Source organism: Hakea prostrata, chromosome 10 (assembly GCF_041222555.1).
Source record: "Hakea prostrata isolate BN-2017 chromosome 10, UWA_Hpros_2, whole genome shotgun sequence".
Classification (NCBI taxonomy): domain Eukaryota; kingdom Viridiplantae; phylum Streptophyta; class Magnoliopsida; order Proteales; family Proteaceae; genus Hakea; species Hakea prostrata.
The window spans coordinates 42,234,269-42,255,935 of NC_142609.1; the positions used below are offsets into that span (position 1 = coordinate 42,234,269).

Sequence of the window (21,667 nt, forward strand, 5' to 3'; positions counted from 1 at the left end):
TAACGTGGCTGATATCCGACAACATCAAATCTGAAATGTCTATTTTACGGTCATGGGTAACAATTAAGCAATAAAACAATATGACAATTACCATAATCCTTATAGACAATTATATTGACATGGTTCTCATCATTATATCTCTCCATCAAAGGCATCAAAATTCCACCAAACTCATTTTAGAATTAATTTTGGATTTGGTGGGACCACATCCTTGTGATTAAGGTCTGGAAACTTCCAACCATGCCACTTAAAATTTGGGTTAGTTATATCACTCATGATGGATCATTAAGCCTAGAACAAACCCAAATTAGACCATATAAGATTTGAGTTCGATTAGAAACAAATTTGGTAACATGCATTCAAATGTGGAGTTTGATTATGTTGATTTTCAATTTGAACCGGGGGAGTCAACTTGTGAATTAAATTGATATTTCTTAATATTTTAATTTCTATTTAATTACATCTTTCCTTTATTTGGTGATTTATTTTTAGAGAAAAAAAATCACATCTTTCCCGAGAACATTGTGGTTTAATAAAGAGAAATGAAATTAAAGTTAATTTTTCCTATTAAGGGATTAGTATTATAAACACAAACAATCACCCTTGACTTTTAATCTAAAGAGCAAATAAGTAAAAAGATAATTGCCAGGGTTATTTTTGGGATTTTGCAAAAAAATCCTATCAGATGCCCCCATCATGTTAAATGATGGATGCTTACTATTGTCCGGAGACATTTTTGATTTTTGACAAAGTTAAACCCGGTTGGAAATAGTATTCCTCACTTCAAAAGGGGATAAAGTAGTAATAAAATCAAATATGAAATGTCTATTTTGCCCTTAAAATTAGAAGTAAAAAATTATTAAAATTATAGAAGTTATGTGAGATGTCAATTATATCCTTGAAACTTATATTTTAGAATTAATTTTGGATTTGGTGGGACCACATACTTGTGATTGTTGAAACTTTCACATCCCACTTAAATTTTTCATAATCACTATGATGGATTTTTTACAAACAAATTAGCATATAAGATTTGATCGATAGAAAATTTGGTAACATGCATAATGGTTATATTAGGTGATTTTCAATTTTCAACTTTGGATTAAATTGATATTTTTAGGATCCTAATGGTTTGGACTTTGATTTTATTACTTGGCTAATTGTTGGAATACTAATTCAAAAATCAACATTGATAATTCTATTTTTATTTTTTCCTCAACTCCAAATCTCTAATTTCTCACACAAAAACTCCAAAATATATACTTAACTCATTATTTAGCTCTTCGTCAAGTGATGGCATTAGCCTGAAAAGGGGAAAATGAAATTTATAACCCGTTGATTCTTGATAAAAAAAAATGAAAAAGTGAAAAACAAAAAATACCAAATAAAGAAATAACGATTAGAATAAGACTAAATAGTCGAAGAGGAAGGGAAATTAATTCAGACTCAAATTGGAAATTTGAATATCACCTAAAAAAATTGAAAATAAATGAAGTTTAGTGAAGGTGGGAAACTAAACGGATTTAATGATCATTAATTCAAAATAAATGAGTTATAAAATTAGACATTTAATATTTTTAAAATAGGATAAGAATCTAAATGAAATTTGAAAATGAAAAATTAGATTAAAAATTCAAACTTAAAGCACTTAACACCGTTATAAGGAACCTCAAAAATTTGAAAAAATAGGAGGTCTTATTAGTAATAAAATCAAAAATTCATGGATAATTATCCCATTTTAAATTTAGTTTCATTAATTACATCTTCATTTGGTGGTTTATTTTTTAAAAAGAAAAATGAAATTAAAGTTAATTTTTTCCTATTAAGGGTAGTATTATAACTTGAAAAAAGAGCAAATAAGTAAAAAGATAATTGCAAGGTTATTTTTGGAATTTTGAAAAAATATATAGATGCCCCATCATAGTAAACTGATGGAGCTTAACGGTAGGAGGCATTAGTAATTGTTGACAAAGTCAAAGGTTGGAATAGTAATTTTAAAAAGTACAGGGGATAAAGTAGTAATAAAATCAAAGTACAAGGGGGGGCAATAATTATCCCTTAAATAAATTATTAAAATTGGGTGTGAGATGTCAATTTTTCCCTTGATTATAGTTAGATCGTGATAATATGACATAAAAGGTAATTAAGTAATAACAAATATCAAGATTAGTTTAGGGAGGGGGTTTAAAAAATATAAAGATGTCATATCGTCAATTAATTAATAGGGCTTAATGGCATGGACATCAATAATTTTGAGCAACATTTACGATTTGATTAGTAAATTCAGAAAATACAAAAGAATTAATAGTAATTAAATTATAATAAAGGGGCATCAGTAATTCTAATGAATGACAAGATTGATATTAAACTCCCAACTTTGCACCCTATTAACCTCGAGTAAGGGAATAATAATAATTTTGAGTCCAGATCATCTTCTCCGACCGAGAATGCATAGTACTCCCCACGGCTATTGACCACAAATTAGAGTGATGGGGTTTTTAAAAAAAATATGTTTTATTATTTTCTATTTGCGAGCCCCACAGAGTTTGTGGTTGTAAAGCTGTCAAGGGAACACAGAGTGCTCTCCGTCAAGAGAGATGATTCACACTCACTAATTTTACAACGAATAGGAGTTGATTAGTAATTAAACCATAATACATTTGGCTATAGCATTTATTCCTAATAATATTGATAACAACAGCCATTATTTTTTGAGTTTTTTTTTCATGCTGCCTGCTAAGTTGGGCCTTAACCCTGGTTTGCCCACTTATGTAGCCAAATATTATTTCTTGCCCACACTAATAAATTTGAAATATTATAAAGAACCCAACATTACTTTTTAACGGTTTGATGTAAGTTTCAAATTTTGAAATGTGTTAAAAGACATAAATGTTATTTCCACTTTAATTATTAATAAACAAGAATACTAAGTACCCTCATCAATGACCAAAATGCTCCTCTCACTAACTCTATGTACCCATTGGGTGACCTATCTTCTTCTTACACCTCGCAGGAAATCCCATCACCACCACCGGTGACCACCTTCACCGGTTCAAAGCCCTTATAACAAACCCAAATCGCTTAAATTCTACATCAGCTTCCTCTTGCAGCAACTATGGGTTTTTGTGGTGAACCCAAAATCTGAAAGAGGGATCAACTAAACGAGTCTGGATTCTCAACCTGTCGGGGGAGCACAAACGACGACTTTACCACCACAAATTACAGGGGACTAGGGGTTGGGTGATGGGAGTTTTTTTATTTTTTATTTTTTACCTGTGGGGCTCACCGATTTTGTGGTGGTCGATTTTGTAGTGGTAAAACGGTCATGATGATCCAGATTCTCAACTGAACCAGTGGTAGCAAAGGCTACCGATCAATTGAAAGGATTTTGAGAGCTTATTCCGTTTCCATCCTTTCTTGGATCTATGAGACTAAATCTCTTTGTGCTGATTGCGGTGGCTTGCCGGTGATAATATTTATACCCTTCAATCGATTTAGTTTTCATTATTATATTCGCTTGATTTTATAAATTCTGTTATTGGAATCAACATCCAAAGATCACTGGAGGTTTTACCGAAGAAAGTTCAAGCTTTGGAGGTTTCGTTGATCCAACCATAAGATAAACGATAAAGGGCGTCCACAGCTTCAATACCTAACAAGCAAAAGAATCAGATAAACCTAATTGGCAAGAAGAGGAGTAGAGAAGATTAGGGTTTTAGAGATAAAGCCAATTGCAGGTCTCTTCCTCTCGCGCGTTCATATCATCTCTATCGTTTCCGACAACCCAATCCCTTGGGAAAAAAATAATCTATTCATCTTCGAGCTGGATGATCATTAGTGAAATTTTAACCCCTTTTGAAATTTCATCTGTGCAGCCTATGGTTGGGATCGAAACTTATAATCAAGACCGAATCTCAACCATTCGTTAAGCATAAATAATTTTTTTTATAAAGTTTAATTGCAAAACAAGTGATCGAGATTTTGTCTTAACCATAAATTCTGATTTCGATTCGGATTTCGATTCTGATTTCGACCATAGACTGCACTATGCTGCGTATTTATACGCACAAGAGTAAAATTGATGTCAAACAGGGTTTGGTATAGTAGTAAGATCCATACTTAGTAAAATTGATGTCAAACAGGGTTTGGTAGAGTAGTAAAATCCATACTTCTCAAGAGGTCGTGGGTTCGACCCTTGCCGATGACAAAGCTCCCTTTAAGGAAATCGAGGTGCACGCACGCTGGCACGGATGAATCACACAAAGTCACAAACACACACACAACGGATGAATCACACAAAGTCACAAACACACACACACACACACAAAAAAATCACTTTGGGTTGCCTTCACCAAAGCAATTTACTGCCAAACTCATTTTCTGGAAGCTCAGGTAGGAGCCCAACCTTGGTCTGGCATAGCATCTTAAAAGATAGAAGAATTTTCATGGACAATCAATCTCTTCATATTGTTGAAATCCCAGCACTGTTCAACAACTATGACGTCTAACTTAGCACATACACATCGATTTTTACTAACAATTCATAAAACATTCAGATAGTTGCAGAGAACCTCCATGGAAAGTTGCAGACAACCTCCATGGAAAGTAATTCTCACTCTGGCATTGTGAAGATCTTCTTCCATACTGTGTGCGTACAAGAAAACGTAACCAGTAGTAACTACTCAGAGAAAAACACACCAAACTAAAAAAATTCATCGCCAAAATGCACATACAAGTATTGATACCATGCATGACTTAGAGGGATGGCAACACCTGAAAAGAGGCTTTACACATGAGTTCACCACCTCTTCCATATTCTGTTGGGAGAAATGATAACTAGCTTGGATCCTTTCCAAATCCCATCATCACATGAGTCGCCAGCATTGAACCCCTGCGGGCTGTTTCCACAAGTTGACCAAGCAGAGGTAGTTTCACTGTCTCTCTGTTCCATAGTGGTTTCTTGTCCCACCTGTATACATTTCATATAGAAATCAACCTCTACTCATCTTGACACATCAAGACCTCAAAAATGATGTCATACATTGATCAAGTGATAAATCAGACAACCTTCACAAATTTACAAAACTACAAGTAAACAAACATAGCAAGGAACTAATTCAGACAACAACAGAATGGTTTTACTGATAAATTTAAAAGAATTGATAGTTTTCAATCAAAACTGGTTCTCTTGATAATTTTAATCTAGATCTACTCAGAACACCAATAACTTACCTTGGCATCATTACAAAATAGCCAGACTGTTCCCAAATTCAAATGATATTAGCGTTTTTACCCGGTGCCTTTAATCTTGTTCCTACTTTCCATTGTTGAGAAGCATAGCCAAAGTCTAGTAGGTTGCAAGAAGATCAAATACAGACATCCCAACCTGGGTAAGTCAAGGCAGAACAGCTAGAACATGAAAGTTGACATGAAAGGAGCCTTCCAATGAAACAGGGTAAAAGTTGTGTACATTTTCCCCTCGCAAACCATATAGTAGTGGCAATCTCATACACTGGGACATTTTCTCACAGGTATCTCCTATAGAAATGTCAATAGGCTCTGAAGAAACCATCAGAATCATCTATCAAAAGCTGGTTTGGATTGCAGAAGTCCAGGATTTCTCAAGAGTACAAATCTCCCAAGGTTCGAGCTCAGTTCACCCCAGAAGCTGGAATATATTGGCAAATCAGAAGAGACTCCATGTTTTGACTAATTTACTTAACCATCAATCTCTAGCTTCATGAAAAATTTTATTTGCTTTGGAAATATTGCTTGCCATGATGCATACTGATAAACTTGTCTTCAGGTTGATGTAGCATGTGACTGTGTATCATTGAGTTTAAAGTATTAGGGTTTTAAGGACCACATAATAAAAGAAACTAGAAAAATGTGATCCTAAAGGTTGAATAGCCATTAACCAAGTAATAACATCATCAACCATGATCCTAACAACCACCTTTGCTCCCCCTGCCCCCCCCCCCTCTCATCAAAATGAAGTGCCATTTCATCCCAACAATGTCTCTGTTGATGGCTGTTAATTCTCTCTCCCTCTACAAATATTTGTATTATGAAGTACAATCAAGGGTATGATTCCACTGCAATCTCTAGTGACTCGTGAGTCCCCATTTGAGTTTTGACGTTCTCTTATGGTGTGTGAATCCCCAGAGTTAAGTGGTCTTCTGTAACTCTAGTTATCTTGTACTAGGCTTCTTATTTTCACAATAGACCTCTTCCGAACTTTCTAGTTTATTTTGAGCTGCATCAATAAGAAAACCCATGGAACCAATATCAACTTTACTTGATTTGATACTGAGACTATAAATGTCTAAAGGGACTGAGAGAATATTTTGAACAAGGATGAGAAGAGAGCCAGACGGAACCAAGTTTTAGGCACCTATGATCCAACCCTCACCTTCTCAGTTTTATTTGTTTTCTCATAATATTTCAAACCAAATGGAGACAAAATAGGAGCAACAGCCAGTACATACCAATCTTCATGGCGGACAACCTTCCCCTCTTCAATGAGCAGCTTGATCAGTGAGATCATAGTTATATCCTTCCCCAGGAACTTATAATGTTGCTTGTTGTCAATTAGTACCTGAATACAATTTATGCAGGTCCAAAGATTTTTTTAAGAATCAAAACAGAAGAAAAACTGGATAAAAAGAGGGTTCAAGACATATTGAAATCTAGTGGTTTGTGGAAGATATTTCAGTTCTAACCTCGCCTTTCCCAGGACCAACTGCATTTTCTTCTACACTGTATTCCACAATTTTGGATTCACCAAAGACCTGCAACATGTAGATGGGAAACAGAGTCAGTAACTAATGTAAGAAACCAACTTAAACATACAGTAGTTGTTTTTTATTCAGTTCCCACATGAAACATAACTCTAATAAAGTGTTGATTATTACTGAGGAAACAGCTACACAAGCCACCAATGCCAAAGAACTTTTCGGAGCTCATGCAGGATTAGGGCAAATTGCCAGTGTCTGATACAACTATAGGGTATCGGTATCTCCAAAACGTAAAGTCACAAGCAATTTAAGCAGAAGAGGGCATCTTTAATAGAACCACCAAAGTACCAAGTAGACTATTCTAGACAGGAGAGCTAGCCTAGACCCGCCAAGTGACAATTTCAAAGCTCGTTGTATCTACAATCATGTATAGAAGTGTTTAAATATGTATGCAAAAGGAAAATTATCCCATTACAACAGTTGTTGGATTAAAATTGATTGATTTGCCAGTAGCTCTGTAAATGTTTTATGTATAGCTTACCTGTAGCAACAAAAAACTACACACTGCAGCCTTTTTTATTTATTTATCTTCAGGGGAAGTTTTATGAGTTAAGTATAGAGGGTACACTATCACACTCTTTCACCTTCTCACAGGAAATGACCTGTTGGGTTTGCTTCCTAAACCACTTGCTTGGAGATTTTTATCCCCTATTATTCATAGAATATAATAGAACAGTTGCATCTACATCTTTAAAAAAATAAAAAGTCTCTACAACCATAAGCATAATTCTACGAGTTCTGCATTCATGAAGGGTAATCTTAGCTGAATCGTCCAATTCTTGCAGTTATTCAAACGTCAAATCCATTCCATGCATTCAACAAGGTAGTTTCAGCATAAGCATACAAAATGCTTATAGAGATTAAAGACAATGAGTTTAAGACAACCTTGGACAGTGAGTAAAACGCTGATTTGATCTGCTCCACTCTGCAAGCAACAACCAGAGTCTTGGGTAAACTACCATTAGAGAAAGCCAGCATTGATGTACAAAACAAACTAGTATATATGGTTACCTGGAAATGGTATCACAACTCAATTTCTTATCTAGAAAGCTATTTATATAAGTAAAGATAAGAGCAAAATAACATCTATAAATGGCTTAGTTGACATGAAGCCAGATATATACATTGGGGGGAGGAGCCTCTTGGCATGGTTCTAGCCCCCAGTGCAGTAGAAAAAAGCTCACCTAAGACCACCGCGGGAGGGGGGGTTCAAATGGTTCAACTCTGTTAGGATTAGAGCGATCAATCACACATGGAATAGAAAACAAGGAAGAAAGAGACACGGATTTTACCTTGTTCACCTCAAAGAAACATGGATTTTACCCTGGGTTCGTCGGCAACACAATGTGAAGTATGAGCCATACTCAACAAACTCTTCCCCAGATTTTAGGTATCTTAATCCCCTCTCCCCCACCCCTGACAGCCCTCTCCTCTTGGAGCTGGGACACCACCCTGGCTGCCCTCTTGGGCTGTCATCCCTCTTGGTCTCCGGGCCATTGGTAGGATTTCACCCAGATAAGATTACCAGTGACATAAGCCACCACAATACAGATCAATCTATTGTAATAGAAGCCACCGGAAAATCTCACAAATTTGATCTCAAAATAAGCAGTGAAATAGAGTAAATGGCTTCAAATACCACACTGGTAAGCTTTTTATTTACTTATTCTGGTTAGTATCAATCAAACAGGAATCTTCTTTCCCAGGTTGGTTTCCACAACATAGACAACAATTCATCCAAGAAGGTACAGCCGCATACGTACCCCTGAGCACGCATAAGAGGATCTTCAAAAGTTGCATTTGGAGCATAAATTTCAAAGTCATGCGCTTTTGCAGAGGACCCATATCTGGAAATAAATAAAAGAACAGGTTTCTGATAATTAGTAGGAAGACGATCAGAAATTCATGAAGAAATAACTTCGCAGATATTCAATTGATAACAGAAAAACTTAATGAAAGAAGACAAGTAGAGAACATGGTTAACTAACTCAAAAACAACCACCATTAGCCGCCCAATATAGAAGTGCATAGACATCAAAATATCTACGGATTTCCCAGTAATAAATAATCAAAGAAATCAATTTACATACAACAGAGATAAACAGCAGATTAAGATGGGACATTAGATGCTGAATACTTACTGTTATTGAACAAGATGGGAATGCAGATCAGTGAAATGTAAACTTTAAAAGGGCAATGTTGAAGGGAAACTCACAGGTTGAGGATATGAGGAATTATGTCATCAGAGAGTCTGTTAAACTTTTTCTGGTCAGTTGATTCCTTGGCTTGTTGTTCTCTGACTTCATCCATCTCCTTTGATTTCTAAAATCAACCCAGCAGACAAAAAACCCTGCAAATAATAAAGAGAAGGATTGAAGGTTCAGGAGATAACATGATTCCATGGAAGAAGAGACTGAGAAGTTGCAGAGGTCACCACCTTACAGAATAAGTCTACAACAATGGCGTTTGCAACAAAGAAGCAGGAGAACCAAACTAAAACACCCCAAGCACGAAGACAGAGAGAGATGTAAGAACAAGGAACGTCGCGACCGCAAAAACGATTACTTGGCACGCCACGTGTTTAGAGTTTGTGTATCCAGCAAGTCTTCTAAATTTCTCTGAATTTTATCCACACGAATTTTCCTGAGATTTTCTATCCACGAGATTTTCTTTTTATTTTTCTGTTCGTTGAAGAGCAAATTATTTTCTTACCCAAAAAAAAAAAAAAAAAAAGCAAATGTAATTTGGTATATTGCAAGTAATTATGTTTACAACCTTAAAATTTATTCTATCACATTTATACATACTTTTGTTGTAAATTGTATATAACTATTCCTGTTGTTAGAATAATTAAAAAAGTTAAGACTGTAGTTTTCAAATTCTCAATATTACCTTTTTTTTATTTTAACCCCAGAAATAAAATAAATAAAAAAAGAAAATGATGAAAATATTGCAACTATGCTCTGAGTGAAGTTCTGAGTTCCAAATTCCTAATGTGATGATAGGTTAACATTTAACATACTATTTGGTAGTTTTTTATTATTAAATTAAATTTATGAAACTTTTCAAGTATATATCTAAAAAAATTCATAAGTAAAGGTCAATTCACCTTAAAAATTTGCCAATGATAGGTTAGTCGAGCGGTTAACAACCCAAACTCTCAAGGGAAGGTTTTGAATTTGCACCCATCATAGCTCCAAAAACCAATCTCCAAGGAGACTTTACAGAGGCCCAATCATCTCCCTTAACGGCTATTGGCCACAAATTATAGGGGGCCCATAGGATTAGGGTGATATTTTTTTTAATATTTTATTATTTTTTATTTGTGGACCTACATAGTTTGTGGTTGTAAAGCCGTCAGGAGAGCACAGAGTGCTAACCTAGTGATGATCAAATCGACTTTACATGGGATGGATGAGAGACTCAGTGCAAGATATTGATATTACATAGAAAATAATTGTTGGTATGTATTCAATTGTTATATAGTTAATGTAGATATTGATCAAATCAATACTATATGGATTGCAAAATATGAACAAGAGGTATCAGAGTATGAAATTCTACTTCTTTTAAAAGATTATCTATTTAATATCTTCGATACACAGCATTACTAAATCAATATGATGGTGTCAATTTTAATATATAGGTTTTTTACACGTGGGTCCCTTTAGTGGATCATAGACTAATGTTGGGTTCCCTTAATGTAATATATTATGTGTGAGTTCCAAGCAGATTAACACCATTAGCCACCGTTAAGTATATTTAAATTTCAAATCTGAAGGGGTCAATGTGTCTCTAGATTATTTAATATATTGTATTAATATATAGTTTTAAAAGAAGATAATGGTCATTAAGTGTTTAATTATATAGTTAAAAAATATATATATCCAAAAAAATGGGGGAAGAAAATATAATAACACAATGTGTTAAATAACTTGAGGGACATTTTGGTCCCTCCATGTTTGAAATTTGAATATACTTAATGGCGACTAACGATATTAGTCTCGTTAGGACCCATACGTATTATATTGCACTACGGGAACTCAACATTAGTTTGTGGTCCACTAAGAGGATCCACACATAAAAAACTCAAAATATATAAGAACTGGTACTTTATATGAACTAAAACAGTGATGAAACCAAGGTTCAATGTGTAGGTGATAAATCGTCATGTTGCCTATAGGTGACACGAAACCCCCCACCTAAAACGACATATTCAAAAAATCGTCCATATATCGTTGAAAAATCGACTGAAAAATTGTGAAAAATCAATTTTTCGATGATATATGGCCAAATTCACAATATTTAGAAAATTTCGTTCGGTTTTTCACCGATTTTTCATTCTATTTTTGCCAAAGTGAGTGGGACACCCATGTTTGTCGACAACAGAATCGAAACTTGAGCCATACTCAACATAATTGTATAATGAATTGTAGACTTTAGTATTTCTCTTCACTAGTTGTGTACTTGTGTTTTATTTGCATGTTTAAATTAGTTTATATTAGTTTTTCAGGCTTTCAGCTTTGCCTACTTATAGTCGGACATGTATCAATCAGGAACTTTAAATTAAGTGATGTTTTAGGCCAAAATAATGCTCACAGTGTGTTTATTGGCTTTACATTAGACTACACAACAAAATTAAACTCAAAACGACTCTAAATACTTCTCCAAACTATGGGTTAAATTTTTGTCGACACCTTGCCAAAAGTCATCCCCACATGTCGGCAAAATGTCGCCATGTTGCCGATGTCGATAGCCAGCAACACACGATATTTTGCATATATGTCAAACCTTGGATGAAACATTAACTTCAATAGTTAAATATAATTAGAGAAATCCAAGCTCCTTTGATTTAAAAGATATTTCTTCCGAAAATTGGTATAAAACAAAGAAAATGGCAGCATAAGGTTAAATGGCTGTGATACACAATCAAATCCACAATTTGATATTTGAATTTCTTTTTGAATAATTAAATGTTTTCAGAGCCGCCCTACGCTTTTATTCTTTTTTCTTTTTAATGAGTTTGCCACGTAGATGATAAGCTCAGATTAGGATTCTTAAATCACAATACTGTTAAAACGTCAACATTGCGGGGCCCAACTTAAAAAGATCGATGGAGCAGGTGTAACTGTACAGGAAGGTTCCAAAGAAAAATAAATACTTTAAGGCCGTTTGATCTCGGCATCGTGTGGTAGAGAACTGCCCTAACTAATCCATGACTTGACCATTAAACGGTCAAATTTTTTAAAATTAAACAAACAAGAACCCATAAGAAATCAGAGACAAGAAAATGAACCAACACGTCTTTATTTATCCACAACTGACGAAAAATCATATAATATAATAAATAATGAAATGGACAATAAAAATAATAATAATAAATAAATACAAAGCAAAGAAATCAATGAAGCCGCCATGGATGAAACTGAAACTCCAAAACTATGGAAATATGGAAAAAACTAGAGAACGATGGGTCGATGAAGATGAATGTGATGATGATCAGAAATCAACGTCGCACTTGGTGGTACTGAACCCACCAGCAGAATTCCTATTAGAAACAATAGGAACCTTCAAATCACACTCAACCTCAGGCTTCATACGACCTGTCTTAAATCTTCCAACCTTGAACCTCACCCTCAGATACAACTTCACATCAACATAATATTCTCCAGCACTCGTCTCTGTGTTGTATTCTGACAAAGCTTTACTGCTTAAGCTCAACTGAGATTCTCCTTGGAAAGCAGGATTAATCATGGACGTGTTCTTATGGCCTTGGTAGAAAGAAGCCAAACTGTCCGTGCCAAACAGTGTGTTGTCATAGTATGCTTTCGCTTCGATGCTATCGTAGTAAACACCGATTCTCTTGTTTGGGTTTCTGACTGTGATATTGGTTGTGAGGTCATATTTAAGAGTGTTACCTGTGAGATTGAATTCGGTGAAAGAAGCATCTACAACATAGAATTTGACCTTGTTGGGGCGTAAAGCAAGCCATGCAACAAGAATAATGATGCCCAGAACGATGATGATGGAGCAGATGATCTTGAGAAGGCAGTTAAAGAGGCAACAACCACAGCAGCCGATAGGACCTCTGCCTGGCCTGTGGTAGGTTTGGGGTGGGATTGGAGGGCCATAGTAAGCTCCATTCAGATGGGGTTGCTTTGCTTCAGCCATGTTGGTTTTGGTTTCTGGGTTTTGGGTTGTTCTTCTGTGATGGGTAGGTGATGGAAGGAGAAGGAAGTGATTGATTGTATATATAGAAGTTTGGAGAAGATTAGGTGATATGTGAATTTGAATTTGTGATTGGTGAGAGTATAAGATGAAAATTCCGGCTGAGACACGGTAAGAGGAGCTTGCTTAGGTAATGAGAATGGACGCGTTGTGTGTGGTGTGGTTTGATCTTGCATGGAATTGAAAGACTTTATCAAATTTTCCAACTGCGCGTTTGAGAAATTTTGAATGTTTCATGGAAGAAGGCGTCACCGTGTGGGCTGAAGTGGACACTTTAATTAGAATTTTACGTCACATGTTGGACTATTTTGGTTGATATGGATGCAACATGCGAAACTTCGAGGATGGAGGAAGGAAAGGGGCAGTCTAGCCATATTTGGCGGATTTTTTTTTTTTTCATTTCATCATCAAACGGTTAGGAGGTCCATGGCCTACAGGAGAGTGGGAAAGTGCGGACAGAGGTTTGAACTTAAAACTTTCTTGGATCGTAATATTTTGTACAAAGCTATGACTATTCATCTGCATTGATGGACTTAGATGTCCTACCCCAAGGTAGTCAACCATCAAATCAAAGCCTTGCATCGACATATAGGACTTATTTCTTGAGTCTGGATCCTCACCCCGTCGAGAGATCACAGACTGCTCCCCGACGACTTCCCAACCACACAAACACGTGGGGCCCACAAGTAAAAATTTGAATTTTTTTTTTAAACTTTTTCAAAAAGTGTTTTTCACCTGTGGGCCCCATGTATTTGTGTGGTTGGGAAGCCTTCGGGGAGCAGTCTATGCTCCCCCCGACGGGGTGAGGATCTGGACTCCTACTTCTTATGAGTCATCTGATTTGGAGTCAGCTACCCTTCATGATGCCTGACAGAACTAACATTAGCATAGGTGGGTTAATTTTGAAGAACTTAAGAAGAAGTAGTATACTTTAGGTAGCCTATGTTATTCGCCAAATCTTTTATTCATTAAGGTACAGATGTGTGCTTCTTTCATATTTTTTAAATAAAGAAGGGTTCACTGAGGACCACTGAGATCCACCTATGATTCATTTTTGCTAGAACCCAAAAGGAGACCTCACATTTAATATATAGTAGAGTATTCAAGATAGCCCCCGAGTCTTTCTATCATCAGGAATTTTGAACATTATGCAGCAGCAACAGGGCTGGATCACTTCCCTGGCCTACCCTATTTGTTTCAAGAAATGTTGAAAGCGGGTAAGTAGAGAAATGTGAAATGAGCAAAGATTTGATTCTATCCTAACATTTTTAGAATATCCATTCTTACCCAAAAAAAAAAAAAAACATTTTTAGAATATCCAGACTCCAAATTTGTACTACAGACATGGGATAGGTCCAATTCTAAGGGCATATATGGGTCACACCCCTTAGATGTTGAGTTTGACACCCTATAGGTGCTCTAGATTTGGAGGATATATAGGCTAACTTAGGGTTAGAGGTTTCTGATTCATTCTTTTAACTTTCCATTTCCATGTTAAGCAAAGTTTGTATTCTCACTATGAGGACCAAGGAATTTTTTTTTCTTCTAAATAAATTTGAATTAGAAGTATATAACAAGTCAAGTCAAATTGATCTGCTAATTAACGCCTAGAATTGCTACTGTAAGACCCAGTTTGTTAGTTGGATATTGGATTAGAATGGTGAAAATTCAGACCGTACACGACACTTCTACCCCATGCTGAATCGCTGATACCAGTATGGAGTTGATATCGGGATTGTTCTTTGCCGTACCTTGGCAATCTGGCCAAAATTACGTACCCACATTAATCCATGTTGGTTGGGTCCCACAGCCCAAAGGTGGGTCCTACACACATAACGATCGATTTCTACATTCCACATGTAGCATCAACCATAGTATATTAAGTCGCCGAAATGACGCGAAAAATTGGCATTGTCGGAATAGAGCAATACGAAATGAGGAGTTGATACAAAATTTGCCAAAAGTCGACGATAAATTGTCGAAATTTCTTGATACATCGCCGATTACTTCTAAATGTCGCAAAAAAATCGAGATATACAAGCTTTATCGATTCCAGACTTCATCATCTATGAAGGTGATGAAAGGAGAGAACGGCAAATGCTATGCTTCAACCGGCGATGACCTACTGCCTACGTTAGCTGCTCTGGAATCGCCTCTGCAATCAAATCCTCGTTTGACCCAAGCTCTTTGCTCTCTCAGAAGTTAGATCTGGATTTGCTTTTTGCGTTTTTCATTTTCTTTTTCTTGAAGATGTCTTCGTTTGACCTCTCGAACTGATGCTCCGGCAGCCTGAATCTCTTCCTCCAGGCCACCGCCGTCTTCTTAGTGGGACTGTGGGAGATAGTAGAGGAGTGGGAGATGCTGGCCATTGCTCATCCTCGGCATTTTCCCCTTATCTTTTCTTCACTCTTGCAGAACCGTAGCACTATGAGTGAGTGGGTTATGTAGACTTTGTTTGCAGAACCGTAGTACTATCCCTGCAACCTCCGATAATCCTCTCACGGCTCCCTTCTATATCCAGTAGACCCCATAGATGTCGTCGAAATGTTGCTGACATTTCGAGGTGTCGGTGGTGTCGACGGCCACCGACACCCAAAGTATAGGCGACATTTCGATCCTTGGCATCAACAATGTAAAGTGCTGACTTGGCCGGATTGGAGGGGGGAAGTGAGGTGGGACTATCATTGTTTTCTCTCTCACAGAGTCTGGATCTACTACCTTGACAAAGTGCTCCCTGCACACTTCTCGACCATAGAATACAAAAAGGGCACACAGTACTGCCGTGGGTCATTCTCCTCTCAAATTTTTTTTTTCTTTCTTTTAACTTATGGCCTTTATCCATTTTATGGTTGAGAAGTGTAAGAAGAGCACAAAGTGCTCTCCGCAAGAGAAAATGATCCAAACTCTCTCTCTCACAATGTTAGCACTTCCCTTGATGGATTAATAAATTTTATAAAGGGCCCGGGGAGTTAAAGATTCCGATAGGATAGTTGTCACCATGCATAAGACTATTTTCATGTTGAATAATTTTGAAGCTGCTGTTGCTTAGTTGATAAATGACAATGATCAATATTTTTTAGTAAAGATGGTATGGACTCGACTCTCCCGAATGATATGTGTAATGATCTCCACCTCTTGATATGAAAAACTATCGGTTCCAAAAAAAGACTATCAAGCTAAGAACTGCTACTTTTATTAAAAACTCTAACTAAACTTCAATGGTGGCAACAACATCCGATGTTGTAGGAAAAATAAAGAACTTTTTACATGAGCCCCTTTTATTTCAATTGGAAACTTGGCGCACTCCTCAAAATTGAAACATTACAAAGCCCCCCTCCACATTTACCACTGTTAGGTTTTTGTTAGTTTTAAATTTGGTTTTACAATTTTACCCTTGACAAATTTATTTAAAATCCTGAATAATATTTCTAAGAATTTTTTTACTTCAGAACTTTTGTTTTCATTGGAAATATAATGCACCCCTCCAAAAACAAAACTTTACAAAGTGCCATTCACACTTCACACCTTTAGTGAAGGTATGTAGTTAACTAATTAAGGTCAAATTAATTTGTTCATATTGACCATAGAGTGATAAAATGATCATACAATAATTTTTTTAGTTGGAGGAAATTTAGGATTTAAAATAAAATTTAAAAAATTATTTGAGATTTTATATAAATTTATTAAGTGTGGCTAAAATGGTAAAATCATGTTTACAATTAAAAGAAAACTGACGGTGTGAAATGTGGAGGGGGGTTTTGTATGATTTTGATTTTGGGGAAGGTGTGGAGTGTTTCTAATAGAAAGTGAAGAGATTCGTGTAAAAAATCTATAGGATTTCAAATAAATTTATTAAATAAGGATAAAATTATAAAGTCAAAGTTAAAACTAACTGTGTTAAATGTGGAAGGGCACTTTGCTTTGTAAGGTTTGAATTTTGAAGGGGTGCGGCGAGTTTCTAATGGAGACAGAGGAGGCTCATGTGAAAATTTCAAAAATAAATATAGCAACGTAACCGTCAAAAGGATGATGCTCTTTACCTGATCCATCTTAAAACGTGGAATGGGCTATTTTGGGTTTTCCAAATGGGCCAAACTCTATACTAAAAAAATGGAGCCATCTCTCGCATCCCAAAGCCCATAAAACCCAGAATGGATATCAAAAGCTATTTTTATAACCTCCAAAGTCCAAATGAATGAGAGAGAATTGAAAATTGTTACTTTGAGAGCTTGGAAGCTTATTGGGAACTGCAAAACTATGCCAAAGATGAATTCATTCTTAATGGAGGTGTGTGCACAAGGCCTAGTTACAGGGCGAAGCAATGAGGGATAGACAATTGAAAGTCGACCCCTCTTGCAAAAGATGTGGGAAGTTGGTTGAGTCTATCGATCATGTTCTTTTACAAATGCAACTTGGTTTGACAGTGCCTTCTCCTATTGTCCTACAATGGATGAAGTTCCTTTATTGTGTAAATGACTGGATAAATTACATGAATTAAAGTTCAACAGTAAACAAGAAAAAAAGAGAGGCACCGGTGCGTTGCAGCTCCAATATTTGTTGGTACCTATAGGTTGCAAGGAATGAACTTATTTTTAATAGAAAGCAGTGGCAACTGGAGGATGCTATTGGAAGCGCTCAAATTGCAGCAACCGAGTTTTTAGAAGCTACAATAGGACAAATGAATCATGGAGGACTTGACAGAGAGATTCAGCAGTGCTCGCTTCCTCTACAGATGCAGGATAAGGTATGTTTTATGATTCACTGTGATGCTTCCCAGGGCCGGGAAACATTGATGGTGGTGTGGGTTATGTGATTTTTTATGAGCAATTATCTATGTTGAAGGTCTTCCCATAACCCGTTGTGCTTGAACATGTTCTTACAGGTGAGGCTTTGGCGGTAAAAGTTGCTCTTTGGTGTGTCCTTCAGAATCATGTATCCAAAGTTACTATTTACTCTGATTGCAAAGAACTAATCCATCTTTTCTGTAGTCAAGCTGGCTGTGCCTCGTTAGAAATTGCCTCCATTATGAAAGATATTTTATCTTAGAGCCCTTTTTTGTACTTTTCTTATAATGCTCTTATTCAACACCCATCACCAAAATATCAATAGATAGAAAGAGAGAGCCAACCCAATTATTGATTAAGATAGAAAGAGACGTTGAGTTGTCTGATTATCCTTTTTCCTATTTTATGTTATCAGTAAATCCAAAAATAGCTTGACCTCATTCATAGTATGTATTGACAAATGAAGCGAACCCATCAAGACAAAGGCACATGCTCCATGGTGTGGAAGTCTAGTATCACACAACAACAATAGTGCAGTGCTGAAACTTGAATGATGGGCAAGAATACAAGCAAACCCTAACCTTCCCTAACTTTATAACCAAACTACATGAAGATCTCAAAGATTCAGATTCAAGAGAACTTCGTTCAATTATTGAAGCAAGAAAGAAAGCAAATCAGATAAACATAACGTAAGCAACACATCAGATCAGATCAGATCAGATCAAAGTTGGGAAATGTGAGGTAACCCGGAAGGAATAAAATGTTCTTTGGCCCACAAGGAAGAAACTGCACAGTAAGCCACCCTTCCAAAGTTTAGTTTTTAGGGACCATCACTTGCTTTCCAGGAAACCATCGCCCACCCGAATTGAATTGAACTGGGTAGGTGAGTTTTCATTTAATCCGTCCATTACCCACAGAGTCTCAGTGATCAACTCATTATTTTATCTTAACTAGATAGCATTTTCTGGTTAAAGAAATCTCACTTTCAATGGGTCTTTCACCAGATAACTCAAGTTGAAGAATCGTGCAAGATGATAACCCAAGATCTCTATAAATATTAGTAGCTACCAATGGGAATCAGAGAAGTTTTACATCACAGTCTTGTCAAACTAAAAGACAGGAAGTGTAGTCGTGTTTGTTGATGTGTGCTTATCTCTATCTATGCAAGAAAGGAAACTGCAAGAAACTAACTCTCGGACCAGTAAGTGCATTTTGCCCTTAATAGCATTGATATTGTTGGGCTTGCATCTATATAATTAGAGTTTGGCTATATTTATAATTGTAATGAATTTTAGATTAATTACTGGTATAAAGACGGAATTGTACTTGTTGAGGGATTAGGGTTTTGAGTTTTCTTATAAAGGCAAATTACATATAAATTCCCTGTATTTGTAATCAATTACATCTATTACTTTAAAAAAAAATCGATTACAGATTTCCTTACTGTTAAGAATTGAAAGCTATATATGAACAACTCTGTTAAAACAGTAAGGGAACATTTGTAATTCAATTTTTTTTTTCTGGCCAAGAGTAGTGGATATAATTGATTGCAAACACATGAGGTATATATAGATTTGCCGTTCTTATAAATATTGTTTTTTAAGATAATCCCAAGAATAAGACAAGTAAATAATAGCCTCTTCTAAGGTGTGAATGGTTGAATTTTCAGGATATTATAAAATCTCTATGTTCACTCAGACAGATGTGACTAGCATTTGACAATTTGTTGTTATAAGTGTGATTTATTCATAGCCGTGCATACCTTTTCTAACACAGAAACGCACACAGAGATTGATAGAAACCCAAGAAAAGATGGAAAGACAAACAAATGGTTTCACACCTAGAGTTTGCCCAATAATTGACAACATTATCCATATATTACTGGTTGGAAATGTGCCTAAAGATGGATTTACATCTTCTGTAATTTCTTTCGCTACAATTCCCTTCTAGGATTGTGCCATGTGGCATTTAAGTAATCTCACGGTTACCCAATTATAATTATATTTAAATTATATTTAAACCCACTCATAAATTTGAATTTTATTTAAACTCTAGTTTGTTGGGTAACCGTTGGATTACTTAAATGCCACATGGCACAATCCTATGAGGGAATTACAAGGAAATGAATTACAAAGGATGTGAATCCGCCTAAAGATATATCCAAAACCAATGAATCTCTGAAAAAACTTATCATTTACATAATCACCATATTCAAAACAAGAAAGAGAAAATTATCAAAAAATATCCATTTCAGTGGGAAACTGCACGCTGCCAGCATGGAAAACTTCTCCATTATTAAGTATAAAAAGCTCGTGCTTTCATTAAAGCAACTTAATTAAACTGACCCATAGTGCAATTACAAAAATTAATACTGATACAATTTCCTTTTTCTTTTCCTGCTTAAAGTACTATAGAAATTAACCTTCCTCATTTCTGTCTATTATTTCCCTTCTCGCAGCTCTAGCTTTTCCATTATTACAGATATAATAGAGATTGTAATTAATATAATTACAGAAGAAGAAAACCCCTTGAGGCTTTAGAGGAAGAGATGAGAAGACAGAAGAGCAATTAATTACCCATTACAGAGAAGAAATTAAGGATCAATCAAATGTCTGTGCTGCAAGTCTCAGACAGAGAGTACTTCATACCGAGTTTAATGGATCCTCCTTCTCCTGGATTAGCAAATCTAACAAAAGCAGGACAGTTGACATTGATATGATAATGACCAGAAGTCCAGGTACCCACTTTCCATCTGAGCTTCCCATTGATCTTGACATTAATCAATACAAACCCAGAGTTCTGATCTTGGGTCAGTGCAGTGGCGATGTAGGGAGCTACCGGTACTGTGCTGCCGGACAGGAAAGGAGACCAGACGTTCATATCCTTGTGACCTTCATAGGTGGGTAGAAGAAGAACTGGGAGAGTGATCTGCTGGCTTCGATATGTAGCAAACATATCAAGTCTGTCGTAGTAGATTCCGATCCTATCGTTGGGATTTCTGGACTGAACGGTTACCTGTATGTTGGAGGTTAAGTAGTTGGGATCAGTGACGTTGAATTGATACACCGTCACGTCTTGCAGAGTGAACCGAGGCGATGTGGGCCGTAGGATCAACCATATCAGGAGAATTATGATGAGAATTATTATCACGAAAGCGATTAGTAGAGAGAAGAGTCTTCTTATGAGCTTCTTTCTCCTGCAATCGCCCTCGCAGACTTTCTCACAGCGCTTCACTTCACCGTCTTTCTCACTCATGGCTGTGATCTGATAGCTAGAAGAAAAACCAGAGGAGAAGAAGAAGAAGAAAATAGATAGAAGAGAGAGAGAGAGAGAGTGAAGATCTGAAAGTAAGAGAAACTGAGAAAGAATAGAGAACTCGATGTCTGTGAGAGGAGAGCTTTATAGAATGGAAAAGAAATGTTTCTTTTTTCTGTTTTCTTTCTTCATCTCTCTTTCATGTGATTGGCTTGTTACACGTGGATGAGCTAAGCATGGGTGGCATGATATTTTTTCTTTTAACATTTTATGAAAAAAACCTTAAATTATATTAATATGAGAAAAAAAAGGAAAAAAAAATTCCCGTTCTTCAAATCCAATAATGAGCCAACCACCTAGAAGAGAAAACTACTACTACCCATACCAAGATACAGTAAGTTTGTTAAGATTCTATTTGTAAGATCTCCAAAGAATATAGCTTTCTTAATATAAGATCGATTAAAGAGCTTGACTCAACTTATTTCTTCAATTCTTGACGTGATCAAGTATTTAATTATCATTTGATATCAAATCTAGTATTTTCTTTTAATAGAAATAGAGATTAGTATTATACGAACTGCTGAGTACATTGGGTAATTTTTA

The 21,667-nt window shown here is 36.0% G+C and overlaps 2 protein-coding genes and 1 pseudogene across 3 annotated transcripts; all 3 read right to left on the reverse strand.

The window, feature by feature from the left end:
- Positions 1-4,393: 4,393 nt before the first annotated feature.
- Positions 4,394-9,361, reverse strand: LOC149003119 (Nuclear transport factor 2 (NTF2) family protein). 2 transcript variants are annotated; one of them, XM_089138349.1, is made up of 7 exons: positions 9,240-9,361; positions 9,013-9,147; positions 8,561-8,644; positions 7,683-7,722; positions 6,723-6,791; positions 6,489-6,598; positions 4,394-4,969 (listed from the first exon to the last, which is right to left on the reverse strand). In XM_089138349.1, exons 2-7 carry the CDS (start codon positions 9,105-9,107, stop codon positions 4,837-4,839), a joined length of 531 nt encoding a protein of 176 aa, XP_088994475.1. In that variant the 5' UTR covers positions 9,108-9,147; positions 9,240-9,361; the 3' UTR covers positions 4,394-4,836. The 2 variants fall into 2 exon arrangements, with proteins under 2 accessions (XP_088994475.1, XP_088994474.1); XM_089138348.1 differs by having other exon boundaries at positions 4,396-4,969; positions 9,235-9,360.
- Positions 9,362-12,088: 2,727 nt separating this feature from the next.
- On the reverse strand, positions 12,089-13,184 carry LOC149003120 (NDR1/HIN1-like protein 10). The gene has a single exon (XM_089137866.1). The coding sequence runs from the start codon at positions 12,966-12,968 to the stop codon at positions 12,297-12,299; it is 672 nt and encodes a 223-aa protein (XP_088993992.1). The 5' UTR covers positions 12,969-13,184; the 3' UTR covers positions 12,089-12,296.
- Positions 13,185-20,011: 6,827 nt separating this feature from the next.
- On the reverse strand, positions 20,012-21,186 carry LOC149003121 (NDR1/HIN1-like protein 1 pseudogene; annotated as a pseudogene).
- Positions 21,187-21,667: the final 481 nt, after the last annotated feature.

Coding starts and splice junctions, on each gene's coding strand:
- LOC149003119 (XM_089138349.1), bottom strand. CDS start 9,107: ATGGATGAAGTCAGAGAACAACAAGCCAAGGAATCAACTGACCAGAAA. Junction 8,645..9,012: donor ATTCCTCATATCCTCAACCT/GTGAGTTTCCCT, acceptor ATTTATTTCCAG/ATATGGGTCCTCTGCAAAAG. Junction 7,723..8,560: donor CCTCTTATGCGTGCTCAGGG/GTACGTATGCGG, acceptor TGTTGCTTGCAG/AGTGGAGCAGATCAAATCAG.
- LOC149003120 (XM_089137866.1), bottom strand. CDS start 12,968: ATGGCTGAAGCAAAGCAACCCCATCTGAATGGAGCTTACTATGGCCCT.